The sequence below is a fragment of the Dermochelys coriacea genome, chromosome 8, assembly GCF_009764565.3.
Source record: "Dermochelys coriacea isolate rDerCor1 chromosome 8, rDerCor1.pri.v4, whole genome shotgun sequence".
Taxonomy (NCBI): domain Eukaryota; kingdom Metazoa; phylum Chordata; order Testudines; family Dermochelyidae; genus Dermochelys; species Dermochelys coriacea.
In genome coordinates, this window is record NC_050075.1 from 70,942,818 (window position 1) to 70,960,716 (window position 17,899).

The 17,899-nt window shown below is 41.0% G+C and overlaps 1 protein-coding gene across 1 annotated transcript; it reads left to right on the forward strand.

Annotated features, from left to right (window-relative positions):
- Nucleotides 1-338: 338 nt before the first annotated feature.
- On the forward strand, nt 339-17,889 carry LRRC39 (leucine rich repeat containing 39). Its single transcript, XM_043491072.1, has 8 exons — nt 339-699; nt 3,483-3,725; nt 4,911-5,016; nt 6,389-6,545; nt 12,373-12,509; nt 14,256-14,401; nt 15,381-15,533; nt 17,082-17,889. Exons 2-8 carry the CDS (start codon nt 3,601-3,603, stop codon nt 17,254-17,256), a joined length of 999 nt encoding a protein of 332 aa, XP_043347007.1. The 5' UTR covers nt 339-699; nt 3,483-3,600; the 3' UTR covers nt 17,257-17,889.
- The last annotated feature ends 10 nt before the right edge of the window (nt 17,890-17,899 follow it).

Genomic DNA, 17,899 nt, shown 5'->3' on the forward strand with positions numbered 1-17,899 from the left:
TTTTTCCTTCTGCATCCAGAAGCACTGAATGAACTACTTCTTGGTTCAGTACTATCGCTGTTCAGTGGGTACCTTGGACTTTATTGTGAAGAGAAAGAACTGCATAGCAGAGTGTCTGGGAATTTCACAGATGTTTAAATTTACTACAAGTGTAACTGAGCAGAACAATATAAAGCAACCCTTTTCTCTTCCAAATACAGTGCATTTTAGGGTTTAATTTTGCTTTATAATACTTTTCACAGTAGCCAAATATTTAATATTTTTCTGAAACTGTGTTATTTGCAGCAAAACATTGCCAGTATAAAGCAAACAATTGTCATTCTAACTCTAATCTAGTTTGTTTAGATTTGTGTTATTTGGCATAGCAAATATATTAACTGGTTCTTTTTGATCACAAGTATTGATATTTGTGTTTGTTGTGTTTGTTTATTCCATAAACAGTTTACACAGCTTATTGTGTTCCAAAAAATGGCAAGACATTCAGTGGTAAATGCTCCGTGGCTTTGCAAAGTAGTCCCATGTGATATCCCAGCAATGTCATGGATTAAAATTAGAACTGGGCTGGCATTATGTTTCATTTAATTGGAGTCTGTATCAGAGACAGACATTAGTAACACAGACAAGATTCATAACCTCACTCTGCTCTTGCACAGAAATCAATGAGTCGTGGAAAATCTGTGAATACATCAAATGATTTAGGTAAGCTCTAAAATGCTTCCATATGTCTGGAAGTGAATGTGGGGAGGTGATCACGGGCAGGAGCTCTGGTTACAAGACAGTACATTTGCAGTTATTTTACAGCTAAAATTGTGAATGCACTTCTGAATTGCTGGCAGTTCATGATCACTATTGTATTATCGTGTCTACCAGAAAGAAGTATAGAGGGTGGGGTCAAAACGTTCTTCTTTTAGCTTTTCATAGTCTTCTTGTTACATACTTACATCTGTTTGAAAACAAAAGCCTATACTTGGGGCCTCATGTGTTCCATGATTTCTGTAGTTGTGTAATTTACTGAAGAATCCACCATCTGCCACAGAACAGTGGTCCAAAAACTAAGTTTTAATTTTAAAAAATGGCCAAAAAAACCTTCAAATTTTTAGTATTACAAGTAGCATTAGAAGTTCCAGTCAGGGGTTGGGGGCCCCTTAAGTTAGGTATCACAGACACATAGCAAATACAGTTCCTGACATGACATAAGTTTATAGTACAGGAATTTGAATTGAATGTCAACTGCTGGAATGTTGTTTTCCCAGTCTCCAAACAGCCTAAAATAATAGTTATGAGAAGCAGGAACTGACTGAGCTGTCTCAATGAAAGTTAACTCTGAAGCCTACTAATAATAATTTAAATTCAGTTATGAATCATTTAACAGAAACCTTTAGCTAATATGTATAGTCATGTTGGGTGCAAATGCAGATATTGGGATGAGGAGCAATGCGCAACTGGTTACTGGTAAGGGCTACTGGGGTGGAGAGTTAATCTCCAAATATACATCAAGATGTTTGTGTTCATACCCATGGGGGGGAGAGAAGAAGAGGAAGATGCATCCATTCTCCATTGCAAAAAAAAAGCCTTAGCTACTTTTTGGGAGCTCCAAAACTAAACTACCTCTCACACCTTCCTGGGCATCAGCAGCCCCAGCTCTCAAAACCTCCATCTTCCCCTCAACAGCTTCTATTCTTACAGCACATTAAGAATTAGCAGTGCAAAAATAGTTGGACCAAATTCTTTTTTACATCAGTGTAGCTCCAGAGGAACTTCATTCTCCAGTCTATACTTTCTTTCCAATGAGGAGCCATTTTCAAGTGTTCATTTCTTTATACGTTTTCTACCTTTTTGTATTCTTCGATATTTCTTTGATGTAAGACCCTATATACAATCTGGCTATTGATACACCTCTGCAATAATAAGAGAAAGGGAAAACATAGTAGGAATACTTATCAGCTTGGATGCAGAAATATCTAGCAAGTAGGTACCAAATAGCCATTGTAGTGCAGCAGCTAGTTTGGCTCTGCCACATTTAAAAGGCCAGCTAAAAGAAAACATGTTGGGAAAGATTCCTTCAAACAAGTGACTCTGCACTGGCCATTGGAAGAAAGATGTTTATAGAGAAAAGACCGATATTCCCCTTTCATTGTTGGAGGACAAGCCGTCTATCTGGCTGAAAAAACATTCTCAGGCTTTTCAGACTGGAGCTGGGTGTTTGAGACAGTATTCCCTCTCTCTCTCCCATCAAGTAGGAGGCATTTATAATAAAAAATGAGATGCAATGTTTAGTGTGGACTTAGCATTACTACAGAGCCCTGCAAATCTATACGCCAATCCTGAACCCCAATCTAACCCTGCCCCAAACTTTGGGAGAGTTCAGCGCCAGATCTGAACTTCATGGTTCTAGCCCATTTCTAGAATACAAAAACCCAATACAAGAGTGGCTGAGAGGAACTGTTCCAGACAGGAGCACAGAAATGACCAGGTGTCCTTCCTGTCGGGCACTAGAGTTGAACAGGCTATTATTAGTAGCTGGCCTATATGGCAGCTTTCTTCCTAACCCCAGGCCACTAGTGGTTGACTGATCCCCTGAAGCATAAAGGTTAACCCTTATACTTTTTAATCTTGGTTTATGTCACTATGGATGTTCTCACAATCTGTATTAGACTCTGACCTTTTTTGAATCCTACCAAGCTCTTGGACTCAATGACAGCTCATGGCAGTGACTTCCACAGGCTAATGCTGTGCTGAGTAGAATGTATGATCTTCTCGCTGTTTTTACCTTTCAACTTAATTGAATATTGGAATTGGAAAAGGGTCAGAAAAGAGCAACAAAAATTATTAGGGTATGGAACGGCTTCCGTATGAGGAGAGATTAATAAGACTGGGAAAAGAGATAACTAAGGGGGGGATATGATAGAGGTCTATAAAGTCATGACTGGTATGGAGAAAGTAAATAAGGAAGTGTTATTTACTCCTCATAACACAAGAACTCCAAATGAAATTAATAGGCAGCAGGTTTAAAACAAACAAAAGGAAGTATTTTTCCACACCACGCACAGTCAAACTGTGGAACTCCTTGACAGAGGATGTTGTGAAGGCCAAGACTATAACAAGGTTCTAAAAATAACTAGATAAGTTCATGGAAGATCGATCCCTCAATGGCTATTAGCCAGGATGGCAGGGATGGTGTCCCTAGCCTCTCTTTGCCAGAAGCTGGAAATGGGCGACAGGGGATGGATCACTTGATGATTACCTGTTCTGTGCATTCCCTCTGGGGCACCTGGCATTGGCCACTGTCGGAAGACAGGATACTGGGCTAGATGGACCTTTGCTCTGACCCAGTATGGATATTCTTATCTCCTTATTCTTGTATTATACAACGAGGTAACTAGGAACACATGATTAACTATTCTATATACGTGACAGGAGTCAGTTGATGCGAGTTCCATCAGCTCTGCTCACTGATTGTTTGTGTTTAATTAATCAAACAGGCATATCAATTTTTTTACATTGATGTCTCCTTCTGGCATGTCCAGCTCATATGTTGGATTATAATGATGATGGCAATCAGTGTGCTATTCAAAAGCTGAACTGGAATGTGTAAGAACCATGACTGAAACTGCACCATGCATTGGATCGTTCTCTGCTGTTAAGACACTTTGGGAAGTGAGAATTCAGAAAATAAATGAAGAACTACGGAAGGAAAAGGAATTCAGACAGAGGGCTGTAGGCAGGTATGTTCCTAAGCAGTTAGGAAGAAATGTGAAACTAAACACAGGAGATATGGTTGGTCTTTTCTGGAACATGTAAGATCCAATCCTGCAATTTTTGCTCTGGTAAAATTCCAATTGAAAGGAATCTGATTGTAGACTCAGGTCTACCAGAGAATTACGTTCAACTGTAAATAGAAATTAGTGCATCTGCTCATTCCACTGGCATATATATCAAACTACAATAGTGTCCACTGTCTTCATAGAGCTACACTAGTGTAAAAGAAATTCTTCATGTTTTTATAGCATGAGTTGTTGACAAGTGCCCTCCATTTAGAAACAGTCTCCACTTAATATTATTTTGATCTCTTAACTTTAGTTATTAGTCTATGATAACTTGCATGACCTTTACTTGAATTCAAGATGACTTCATACATATGAATGTAAAGAAGTCAACTCTCCTTTGTCTGTGACCAGATTGCTGTCTGTGGATGGATAATCTATGTTATAGCAGCTAGAGGCTGTGTAAGTGAAAAGATTAAGGAAGTTTAGTGCTTCTCCCACCCATAAAAAAACTACAAGCTTCCCTTAAAATGAATGATCTTTGGGACAGTCCCCTTCCATTATTTTTTTCCCCTATTGTTCTTAGTGAAACATTATAAAACTTGATGGAAGAAGTTAGTTTATCTCTATAAAATAATTTACTTCATACAGATTTTAAAATATGATCTCACAGAATTGCAAAACATTTTACATTACCCAAAACATTAGAATGCCTGTAAATGCTCTAAGCCAATGAACTGCTACATTTCCAGCCCTCCCAAAGTGTATCTAGCATCCCATTAAGATAAATACTTGTCTGACCTCCATGAAGGCTTCTCACCAAAAAGTTGCCTCTTTGCTATGTCAGGCAATCAAAATAGGATAAAAAGAAAAGGAGTACCGGTGGCACCTTAGAGACTAACAAATTTATTAGAGCATAAGCTTTCGTGAGCTACAGCTCACTTCATCGGATGCATCCGATGAAGTGAGCTGTAGCTCACGAAAGCTTATGCTCTAATAAATTTGTTAGTCTCTAAGGTGCCACCGGTACTCCTTTTCTTTTTGCGAATACAGACTAACACGGCTGCTACTCTGAAACCAAAATAGGATAGTAAATGTTGCTCATATTAATAGCTGCACAACTAAAAAGAGTTCTTTGTTTTGTAGACTGACGCTTGTCTGGGAAGAAAGAGTCAGTTTAGCCAAGCTCAAAGAAAAAGTCATCACTGAAGATGGAAGGGTTATATTAAAGATAGAACAAGAAGAATGGAAGGTAATATTAATAGGAAATTGTTTGGGTTGCATGGTTAGTGAATTACAGAGTTAAGCTATTTTACATCGTTAGCCCAGCTACTTATATTACTTTTCATCTATTAAGTACCCACAATATGTTCAGCACAGTACACAGATGATCATGGACAGAGAGTTGAATTATTGCTGTGAATGTAAATAAAACCTGATTGTATTGAAATTAAACTTGCTTACTCTAACAGTAGAATATTGAATGCTAAGTAATTTCACCACTAACCCACAGCCCAGAAAGTCTTCCAACATGAACAGGAAAACTTAATGGTATTTTATGTCTTATTCATTTAATTCAAGAAGTATTAATTTTGCTAATGCCCCAGAACTACACAGATATATATTGTAATCTGAAAGTCACGTGTTGTAAACAAAATGAAAAGATTTCTTGGGGTTTTTTCTCTTCTCTCTCTAAGGGTGAAATTCATCAAATGGCATAGAGGGTCTCAGAACAGTGGGACCACTGTGGTTCCAGTGCATGAAAGGTGGGCAGCTGCAAGTATGTGGCAGGATGGACCCTGCCAATCCCTGCAGGTTGCAGAACTGGCTTTATGCTAGTTCCAGTGTCCACCATGAAGGAGAAGTTGAAGACAAGATGCCTGAGCCAATTTTCCTTTTAAGTCATTGGGAATCTTTCCATTGGCATTGATGGGAGTTGGATCAGGTACAGGCTGGTGAAGGTGTGACTTCAGCTTACACTGTAACAGCCATGGTGCCTGCTCCAGTCCAGGGAGGTGATGTGTCTTACACAAGAATTTGGGAAAGATTTAATTCCCTACAAACCACAGTCCCTTCATCTCACACAAATCTTGTGTAATCCACTCAGAGCAATGAATTTCAAACTAAATTACTAAATCTATTCTATAATCATTTTATAGCAAGCAATTATTTAGAAATGTTGTACAATCTTGGAAGTTATGGGTTTATAAAATATACCTTTTTAAATATAAAACGTGTAAATAAATTCTACAATGCAGTTACCTAACAATGTCGTTTTGTTTTGAACAGATGTTATAAAATCCACATGACAGACACTAAACATCATTTAAGTTCAAATATTTTTATTTGTTTTGGTTTTGGGATCTTGCATTGCTGAGTGTTAGCAGTGCAGGAGCCTAAGTTCTGGGTGCAAACAGAAGGGCTGGTTATTCTTGAGGTGTAATGGGAATTAATTTTTGCATGTTATATGGTCTAGTGATCAGAAAAACAAAACTGTTTCCTTTCTCTCCAGCGTAAATCTAAATGTCCATGTTTCCAAAATCTTCCTATACTAACAATTAGTCCATTTTCATTCCATAAACTCAGTGGAATTTCCTTCTGATTTTATTTTTTATTATTTTTAGATGTTACCTTCTTGCTTACTGAAACTGAACCACCTCCAGGAATGGCAGCTTCACAGAATTAGTTTGGTGAAAATTCCTGAATTCATTGGAAGGTTTCAAAATCTCATTGTACTGGACCTATCCCGAAATGCCATTGAAAAGGTACCTAAAGAGATTGGTAAGTGGTATTTAAAAACAACAACAAAAACAAGCCATTCTGTGTTACTGGGGGTATGTCTACACTACGAAATTAGGTCGATTTTATAGAAGTCGATTTTTAGAAATTGATTTTATACAGTCGATTGTGTATGTCCCCACTAAGTGCATTAAGTCTATGGAGTGCATCCTCACTACTGTGGCTAGGATCGACTTACAGAGCAGAGCACTGTGGGTAGCTATTCCACAGTTCCCGCAGTCTCTGCTGCCCATTGGAATTCTGGGTTAAGCTCCCAATGCTGATGGGGCAAATACATTGTTGCAGGTGGTTTCAGGTACATGTCGTCAGTCACCCCTCCCTCTGTGAAAGCAATGGTAGACAATCGTTTCGTGCCTTTTTTCCTGGATTACCCGTGCAGACGCCATTCCACCGCAAGCATGGAGCCCGCTCACCTCACCGTCACCACTGCTGTTGTGAGCATAGTAAACACCTTGCGCATTATGCTGGAGTATATGCAGAACTGGGCTAAGAGATGCCAGCAAGAGGAGGATTTTGATGAGGACATGGACACGGACATGGACATTCCTGAAAGCATGGGCTGTGGCAATTGGGACATCATGGCGGCAGTGGGGCTGGTTGATACAGTGGAATGCCGATTCTGGGCCAGACAAACAAGTGCAGACTGGTGGGACCACATAGTGTTGCAGGTATGGGATGATTCACAGTGGCTGTGAAACTTTTGCATGCGTAAGGCCACTTTCCTGGAATACTGTGAGTTGCTATCCCCCACCCCAAAGTACAGGAATACCAAGATGAGAGCTGCCCTGACAGTTGAGAAGCGAGTGGCGATAGCCCTGTGGAAACTTGCAATGCCTGACTGCTACTGGTCAGTCGGGAATCAATTTGGAGTGGGCAAGTCTACTGTGGGGGCTGCTGTGATCCAAGCAGCCAATGCAATCATTGACGTTCTGTTATCAAGAGTAGTAACTCTGGGAAATGTGCCGGTCATACTGGATGGCTTTGCTGTAATGGGGTTCCCTAACTGTGGTGGGACAACAGACAGAATGCATATCCCCATCTTGGCACTGGACCACCTTGCAACCAGTATGTGAACCGCAGGGGGTATTCTCAATGGTGCTGCAAGTACTGGTGGATCACAAGGGATGTTTCACTGACATCAACGTGGGATGATCAAGAAATATGCATGACGCTCGCATTTTTAGGAACTCCGGGTTGTCCAAGCAGTTGCAAGAAGGGACTTACTTCCCAGACCAGAAAATTACCATTGGGGATGTTGAAATGCCAATAGTTATCCTTGGGCATCCAGCCTACCCCTTGCTCCCATGGCTCATGAAGCCTTACACAGGCAGCTTGGACAGTAGTAAGGAGCAGTTCAACTATAGGCTGAGCACGTGCAGAACTGTGGTAGAATGTGCCTTTGGATGTTTAAAAGCTCGCTGGCGCTGTTTGCTGACTAGATCAGACCTCAACACAACCAACATTCCCATTGTTATTGCTGCTTGCTGTGTGCTCCATAATATCTATGAGAGTAAGGGGGAAGACATTTATGGTGGGGTGGGAGGTTGAGGCAAATTGCCTGGTGTCCGATTTTGAGCAGCCAGACACCAGGGCAATTAGAAGAGCACAGCAAGGCACGCTGTGCATCAGAGAGGGTTTGAAAACCAGTTTCATGACTGGCCAGGCTTCGGTTTTGTGTGTTTCTCCTTGATGCAAACCCGCCTCCTTTGTTCATTTTAATTCCCTGTAAACCAACCACCCTCCCCACTTTGAAATAAAGTAACTATTGTTTTGAAACCATGCATTCTTTCTTTATTAATTAAAACAAAAATGAGATAACTGACAAGGTAGCCCAGGTGGGCTGCGGGAGAAGGGAAGGACAAGGCCACATTGTTTATTGTAGCCACACTAAAAATCAAACTATTTGAATGACAGCCTTCTGTTGCTTGGGCCATCCTCTGGAGTGGAGTGGCTGGGTGCCCAGAGCCTCCCCTCCATGTTTTTGGACATCTGGGTGAGGTGGATATGGAACTTGGGGAGGAGGGTTATACTGTGGATGCAGCGGGGGTCTGTGCTCTTGTTGGCTTTCCTGCAGCTCCAACAGACGCTTCATCATCTGCATTTGCTCCCCCAACAGACACTTCATCATGTCCAAAAAGAAAAGGAGTACTTGTGGCACCTTAGCGACTAACAAACTTATTTGAGCATAAGCTTTCATGAGCTACAGTTCACTTCATTGGATGCACTGTAGCTCACAAAAGTTTATGCTCAAATAAATTTGTTAGTCTCTAAAGTGCCACAAGTACTCCTTTTCTTTTTGCAAATACAGACTAACATGGCTGCTACTCTGAAACCTTTCATCATGTCCGTTTGCTGCCCCATTAGCCTCAGCATTGCATCCTGCCTCTGCTCTTTGCACTCACTTAATTCTTTCCTGGCCTCTACCACTAAATGCCTCCATGCATTAAGCTGTACACTATCAGTACAAAGAAAAGGAGTACTTGTGGCACCTTAGAGACTAACAAATTTATTAGAGCATAAGCTTTCGTGAACTACAGCTCACGTCATCGGATGCATTTGGTGGAAAAAACAGAGGAGAGATTTATATACACACACACAGAGAACATGAAACAATGGGTTTATCATACACACTGTAAGGAGAGTGATCACTTAAGATAAGCCATCACCAGCAGCGGGGGGGGGAAGGAGGAAAACCTTTCATGGTGACAAGCAAGGTAGGCTAATTCCAGCAGTTAACAAGAATATCAGAGGAACAGTGGGGGGTGGGGTGGGAGGGAGAAATACCATGGGGAAATAGTTTTACTTTGTGTAATGACTCATCCATTCCCAGTCTCTATTCAAGCCTAAATTAATTGTATCCAGTTTGCAAATTAATTCCAATTCAGCAGTCTCTCGTTGGAGTCTGTTTTTGAAGCTTTTTTGTTGAAGTATAGCCACTCTTAGATCTGTGATCGAGTGACCAGAGAGATTGAAGTGTTCTCCAACTGGTTTTTGAATGTTATAATTCTTGATGTCTGATTTGTGTCCATTCATTCTTTTACGTAGAGACTGTCCAGTTTGGCCAATGTACATGGCAGAGGGGCATTGCTGGCACATGATGGCATATATCACATTGGTAGATGCGCAGGTGAAGGAGCCTCTGATAGTGTGGCTGATGTGATTAGGCCCTATGATGGTATCCCCTGAATAGATATGTGGACAGAGTTGGCAACGGGCTTTGTTGCAAGGATAGGTTCCTGGGTTAGTGGTTCTGTTGTGTGGTGTGTGGTTGCTGGTGAGTATTTGCTTCAGATTGGGGGGCTGTCTGTAAGCAAGGACTGGTCTGTCTCCCAAGATCTGTGAGAGTGATGGGTCGTCCTTCAGGATAGGTTGTAGATCCTTGATGATGAGTTGGAGAGGTTTTAGTTGGGGGCTGAAGGTGATGGCTAGTGGCGTTCTGTTGTTTTCTTTGTTGGGCCTGTCCTGTAGTAGGTGACTTCTGGGTACTCTTCTGGCTCTGTCAATCTGTTTCTTCACTTCAGCAGGTGGGTATTGTAGTTGTAGGAATGCATGATAGAGATCTTGTAGGTGTTTGTCTCTGTCTGAGGGGTTGGAGCAAATGCGGTTATATCGTAGCGCTTGGCTGTAGACAATGGATCGAGTGGTATGATCTGGATGAAAGCTAGAGGCATGTAGGTAGGAATAGCGGTCAGTAGGTTTCCGATATAGGGTGGTGTTTACGTGACCATCGCTTATTAGCACTGTAGTGTCCAGGAAGTGGACATTCAAAAACCAGTTGGAGAACACTTCAATCTCTCTGGTCACTCGATCACAGACCTAAGAGTGGCTATACTTCAACAAAAAAGCTTCAAAAACAGACTCCAACGAGAGACTGCTGAATTGGAATTAATTTGCAAACTGGATACAATTAACTTAGGCTTGAATAGAGACTGGGAATGGATGAGTCATTACACAAAGTAAAACTATTTCTCCATGAAGAAAAGGAGTACTTGTGGCACCTTAGAGACTAACAAATTTATTAGAGCATAAGCTTTCGTGAGCTACAGCTCACTTCAGCTCACTTCATCGGATGCATCCGATGAAGTGAGCTGAAGTGAGCTGTAGCTCACGAAAGCTTATGCTCTAATAAATTTGTTAGTCTCTAAGGTGCCACAAGTACTCCTTTTCTTTTTGCGAATACAGACTAACACGGCTGCTACTCTGAAAACTATCAGTACAGGAGGACTGCATGAGCACGGAAAACATGTCATCGTGAGTGCACCTACCACCACCCCACCGTGTGTCTATTCTCCGGGATGATCCCTTTTAGCCAAGCGCAAACAGCCCAGCATGAACGGGGTCCTTTTACTGTTCCCTTACAAAAATTCCCCTATTTCAACCAGGTGACCATGAATGATATCACTGTACTGAGGCTAACACAGAAAGATATAGACCGAATGTTGTTTGAATGCGACCAAAACCCAGGACCATTGGCTGCCATGCTTTGTGCTGCAATGGTTCCAGAATATTTGCTACTGGCTTGGTGTGATAAAGTGTCCTACCATGGAGGAGGAAATAAGGCAGCCCTCCCCAGAAACCTTTTGGAAAGGCTTTCCGAGTACCTCCAGGAGATCATCCCAATTCTTCAGGGCAAATCAAACATTAAACACAATTGCTTTTAAACCCTGTACTGTAGTTACAAATGTTCACTCACTAGAGGTGCCTTCTCCGGCTTCAAGGTTGGGGATCCCACCTAGGGAGGGTATTGGCTCCAGGGTGATGAAAAGGTCCTGGTTGCTGGGGAGGACGGATTCACCGCTTGCCTCCTGTGCATTCTCCTCCTCCTCTTTCTCATCCCCCAAATCCTCCTCCCTGTTGCATGAGACTCCCCTGTTGCAGGTGTCCACAGACAGTGATGGGATACTTGTAGGGTCCTGCCCTAGAATGCCATGCAGCCGATCATAGAAGTGGCATGTATGGGGCTCTGACCCGGAGCAACCGTTTACCTCCTTTGTCTTTCGGTAGGCTTGCCTGAGCTCCTTAACTTTCACACAGCACTGCTGTGTGTTCCTGTTGTAGCCTCTGTCCAACATGCCCTATGAGATTTTGGCAAATATATTTGCATTTCTTCTTTTTGATCGGAGTTTGGCCTGCACAGATGCTTCTCCCCATACAGCAATCAGATCCAGTGTCTCCCTTTTGGTCCATGCTGGAGCTCGTTTGTGATTCTGGAAGGACTGCATGGTCACCAGTGCTGCTGAGTTTGCCACACTGATCAAACAGGAAATGAAATTCAAAAGTTCCGGGGCTTTTCCTGTGTACCTGGCTAGTGCATCAGAGTTCAAAGTGCTGTCCAGAGCAGTCACAATGGAGCACTCTGGGATAGCTCCCAGAGGCCAATACTGTCGATTTGCATCCACACTACCCCAAATTCGACCCAGCAAGGAGAATTTTAGCGCTACTTCCCTCGTCGGAGAGGAGTACAAAAGTCCATTTTAAGAGCCCTTTAGGTCGATGGAATGGGATCGGTTGTGTGGATGCAGTCATTCTTAAATCGATCTCATGTGGCTAAATTTGACCTAACCCCATAGTGTAGACCATGCCTCAGTTGTAGCACTGCTTCTGGATTAAGCAGCTGTCACACCACATCCCATAATTTTCATTAACTGCGTCTTTATTTCAAGTAGACCAAGAGCACTCACACTACGCTAATGAGCCAACACAATGAAGTAACTGTGCACATGCAGTTCAGTACTTCATAGCTGAAAGGTTTAATTTATTCCTCAGACCCAATATTCAGGTGCATTCTCTTTAATTATTGCCTTTGCAGGCCAGCTGCCTAACCTCCAAGAGCTGCTTCTCAGTTATAATAAAATTAAGTCTGTTCCGAAAGAGCTAAGTAACTGCATCAGCCTGCGCAGACTGGAACTGGCTGTGAACAGGGATATCTGTGACCTTCCACTTCAGGTTTGAGAAAAACAATTACTTCTGTTTATCGGTATATACTAAATGTTTTCACTAGCTAAAAAAATTCTCAGGAAAAAAATTGAACTTCTGTTTTCTTCTAGACTTTAAAATGACAGTACATTTCCAATGGAAAGTCTTACATGAACTGTCTAATAGATGGGTTGTTTTCACTTTATTTTTAAAACATTGATTTTACAAATATTTAACAATATGCATAAACTTTGTTTATATGAATAGTTCCATGGGAGCCAATGGAACTAACCACATGAGTAACTAAATATTTGCAGGAACTGAGCCTAATTTTGCCCAGGCTTACAGGGGAGTATATAAATAATGGGCCAGCGGCTTAGCTGGTGTAAACTGGCATCAGGCCATTGATTTTAATTAAACTATGCTGTTTTACACCAGCTGAGGATCTGGCCCACTGGCTCAAGTATGACCTTAGAGAAGTCACCTTTAAGAGTGAGAGCATAGTTCAGGGTGGCCAAACTGTGGCTTGCAAATCATATGTGGCTCTTTTACAGTTAAAGTGTGGCTCGTGGATCCCCCATACCCTCCCCAATTCTCTGCCTACCAGACTGAGGATGGGGGGGGGAGCTTGGGGCTTCTGCCCTGAGGAAAGGTGGCTGGCCTAGGGGATTCTGCCTTGTGGGGCGTGCTTGCCAGTGCTTGGGCTTCAGCAGAAGCGGGGCTGAAGCCCTGAGCTCTGCCCGGCCCCTCCTGCACAGCTGAAGCCCTGAGCCTCGGCAGGCGCCTCCCATCTCTCAAACTTCTGAAGACTGTTGTATGTGGCTTGGAGGGTGAGTAAGTTTGGCCACCCTGGCATAGTTCATTCCCTCCCCATTCAATTACCGGTCTCTCTACAAAGACTGCTGCTTGTGGTAGTGATTTGTGTGATACAGACAACTGCATGTGCACAAAGAAGTGAATTAACTCCTTTCACAGATACAGAACAGCTGAGTGTAATAACTTTTGCTCTCTACTTACCTGGGCTGAATTGTAAGTGATGACATACATGTGAAAAGGGATCCAGATCTCCGTATTAGTCCCATGAATACAAAGTAACCAAATACTTCCGATATTTGTTACAAAAATTACAGTTCTGACAGGTATTAAAGTAACCTCAATTCCCACAGCCTTTACTGGAGACTGAGGGTGCTCTGTGCCTTGCAGAATTAAGTTCAAACATTATGTCCGTAAAACCGACAAATGGGCAGCTTTAAAATAAATAAATATAGAATATTAACTGAATACCAGACATTACCAAATTTATCTGGCTGTTTGACTAGCAATGTTAGCAATATTTTATAATAGGATGACCAGAGTCCTGATTTTAAAGGGACAGTCCTGATATTTGGGGTTTTGTCTTATATAGGCTCCTATTACCCCCACTCCCTGTCCCGATTTTTCACACTTGCTGTCTGGTCACCCTATTTTATGAAGTCAAGTGAATGGTTCCTGACAAAAATCAGTTTTAAGACTCTAGACCAGATTCTTATTTATACTGAAGTCTCTTTACATCACTGGAGCAATAGTGTAAATGAGATTCTGGCCCTCTGTCTTATCTCATACAACTCAGAATTACTTGTCTGGCATGGATTCCAGAACATGTTGTATTTTCAGAATTTTTCTGTCTTTGTGGCCAAGATAGTTAAATAGCAGGTCTGATGGAACATCACTTACTGCACAGTCTGTACAAATGTGCATTAAGGAATCATATTAATGAGTCTTCCTTTTTCTATTTAGCTCAGTGACCTAAAGAAGCTTTACCATGTAGATCTGAGTATGAACCAGTTTACTACCATCCCTTCAGCTCTCCTGAACTTGCCAAGTCTAGAATGGTTAGACATGGGAAGCAACAAACTTCAGCAACTCCCGGACACCATTGACAGGTAAAAAAAAAACATTCTTAGTTTTAATTCCATTGCACTGAAAATCTAGTTACCCAACTCTGTTCTAAAATATTAACAAGTATCAAAGTTGACTTTATAACAAAATAAAGCAAGCTACTTAAGATTGTGCTGCTTATTCTAAAATGGCATTATCTACTTATATTGTTAAAATAACTGGAATATCTCAAAGAATATTTCATTATGAGAACTAATTTTTTTTTTCAGAAGGAAAATTGCTTGCAACTGAGTTGATACTTAAGACATTAAATTCCTGTTGTCAAGTTAAATCTTGCTTTAGAAATTTTCAACTCTGAAACCTATCTTCAACCTGTGTTCCTAAGATTAATGTCCTTTTTTAGGCAATCAATGCATCCTTATGTTAAAATATAATTTTAACAGTTGATTTTTCTTGAATATATATCTACATATGTTCTACATAATTGTCCTAGGTTTGCCATATTTGGTACTTTTGTGTCCGTGGGAGAAAAGGCTTTCAAATGTATCACATTGTATTATCAAAATTTCTACCAACCAGTGGTGTGGAGCTGGGAGCCGGGGAGGGCAGCACATCCCTTCTACTATGCCATAGGGTGACACCCATTGAACATGTCCATGAGCCAAGGATGCAGATGCCAGTTTCTGCATCCCCTTCAAACTTAGTCATCCCACTAGTTAGCCCAGCTCTATGTTAAACTGTACACACTACATGTTCAACATAGGAACTGTTTTAAGAAGTGATATAAATAATGTTCAGATGAAATCACTGAAATTATGATTCTGTAGATTTTATGAATCAAATGACACCTCCCTTACCTTTCTGTCATTAACTTGCCCACAGAATTACACATGCTGTTAAGCGTTACTACATTCTTTATATCAGATACATGACTGTTGAAGTGAATCAACTCCTTTAAATTAATGGTTAATCATCAAGTATTCCCTAATGCTGGATTAACTGTAGAAACCTCTACTTCTACAGAATGGAGAACCTACATACTTTATGGCTCCAACGGAATGAAATAACCCATTTACCAGAAACCATCAGTCATATGAAAAATCTGAGTACGCTTGTCCTCAGCAACAACAAACTTCGGGATATTCCTGCTTGCATGCAACAAATGACAAATCTCAGGTAAAATATAAACAACACTGCAGGCACCTAAAGGCTGCTTTTAAAAATTCCCCAATATCACATGGTGCAGACTGCTGCATAACAAAGAGGAGATAGGGAGCCAGATCCTCAGCTGGTGTGAACTCCATGGTATAGCTCCATTGAAATCAGTGGAACTACAGATTTATGCCAGGTGAGAATCTGGCCCAGAAAGTTTTGTGACAGTATTGAATTCCTTCATTTCACCAAATGGATTTATTGCAAATGTAAATATTTAGAGTCCCAAGGATTAAAGGAATCTTTAGGCTCTTCTTGATCTGTGAGGGTTGTGGATGCTGGCTTTCAGTGGAACAGTTGGGCATCACTATTTTAGCCTCTCTCATAACACAAGAACAAGGGACAAAAATTGAAAAGCAACAATGAAAAACTAAAAAGGAGAACTTTTTATAAAACATAAATTTCACCTGGGGAATTCACTGCCACAAGATATCAGTGAGGTCAAGAACCTAAAATCCTTCAAAAAAGGATTAGATATTAGGATATGAATGAGAATATCTGTTTATATTTGAGGATAAAAATGTATGAGCTATAAATCTTAATGCTTCAAGATGCTAACTAAGAACTGACAGGGGAAAACTTATTTCGAATCCTTATGGGCAGATTGTTTTTTTCATTCACTATGGCAAGGTTCTTGTTGCTTTCTCTTAAGTATTTGGTATTCACCATTCTCAGAGACAGGATACCAGATTAAGGCTATGTCTCCACTGAAAGCTGAGGGTGTAATTCCCAGCTTGCGTACACGTACCTGTGCAAGCGCTATTTGAGCTACTATGGTAAAAATAGCAGTGCAGCCAGGTAGCATGAGTGGGGGCTCGGGATAGCCAGTTGAGTTCATACCCACCTGCTCTGATGTAGTATGGCAAATCCTAGGTTTCAAGTTATTTGGGGATGCTACTATATCTAGGGATGCATAAACTCTGCAGCAGGTTTTCATGACCAAAAATAAAAATTCTCATGTGCAATAGATCTAATTTAAATATTTTGTTCTGGTTTCAGAGTAAACATCTGCTTCTGTATCCCGATGTCAAAATATTATGAAAATGTATAACGTTATCTTACTGTGCAGTACAAACATGTACTTAAATAAACATAGGGATAGTAAGAACACCTGAATTTGTTCACTGGAGATGCTAGATTTGCTTGAACTTGCCTTGGCACTGATCACAGGTACTAAGGCCTATATTTTCAAGTGTGTGCACAAAATGTTAAACATGATAGGGATTCCTTGTTAAACTGTACAAACTACAAGTTTGGCACAGAAACCATTTTAAGAAGTGATGTAAATAATGTTCAGATGAAGACTATTTCTAAATCAGTTAAGATAAACACATGACACACTACCATTAAGTAGAGAAACTACTTGAAAGATAATGTCCTCAGAAATTGCCCTTAATTACATTTTCTTTTGCTGAAGCACTGTTCAGTGAAGCCTAATTTAGTTTTCAAACAGTTGTCCTCTGTCGGGGAGGAAAGGACCTCCAAGAGTCATGTTTTCTGATGAATTACCAGATTTGTCAACTTCAGAGACAACCCAATGCAGCTGCAGGTAACACTTCCCCCATGCAAGAATACTGAAGAGGAGGAGGAACGGGAGCTGTTTGGTATTCAGTTCATGCATATGTATATTCAAGAGTCACTCAGCAGAGCAGGTATGAGATTTATATTGTCTGTAACTAGAGTATGAATAAAAAAATATTAGAAAACATTAAAATGCAGTCAAGCAGAATTAGGGTGTATCTATACTGGAGCTGGAAGGTGTGAATTCCAGCTTGAGGAGACATACATGAGCTAACATGCTAAGAACAGAAATGTAGTTACCCCTAAATATGATCCTGGTACATACTTATCTAACAAGCCTCTCCTGCCATGTGTTCCACTGTGGTGACACTTCTATTTTTAGCTCACTAGCTTAATCACAGCTAGAACAAATATGTCTCCTTGAACTGGAAGTTACACCTTCCAGCTCCACAGTACACATATGCTTAGAGAAAGAGGAGTGTGGCTCCCCACCTTTCTTTGCCTGGGGAGAGCTCAACTGTCCCTTCATTCTTGGATGTGCTGTGAAGACTCATGAGGTAGGAAACACTGAAGAGGGAGTAGCAGGAGAAACTGATGCTTTTGTCACAGAGTTTCTGGAGTTCCCAGCATTTCCTGCCAGTAGGTGGAAAAGCACCAACATGTAATGAGGAAATATGAGGTGTTTCCAGGAAGATCTAGTCACCTAAGTGAAATAAATTAGCTATTTCACCCCATTTCCTCATGGAAAAGTAGCCATAAAACAAAGCACATCAACTAGCACTGTCTGCTGAGAGATAAGGACTGGACAA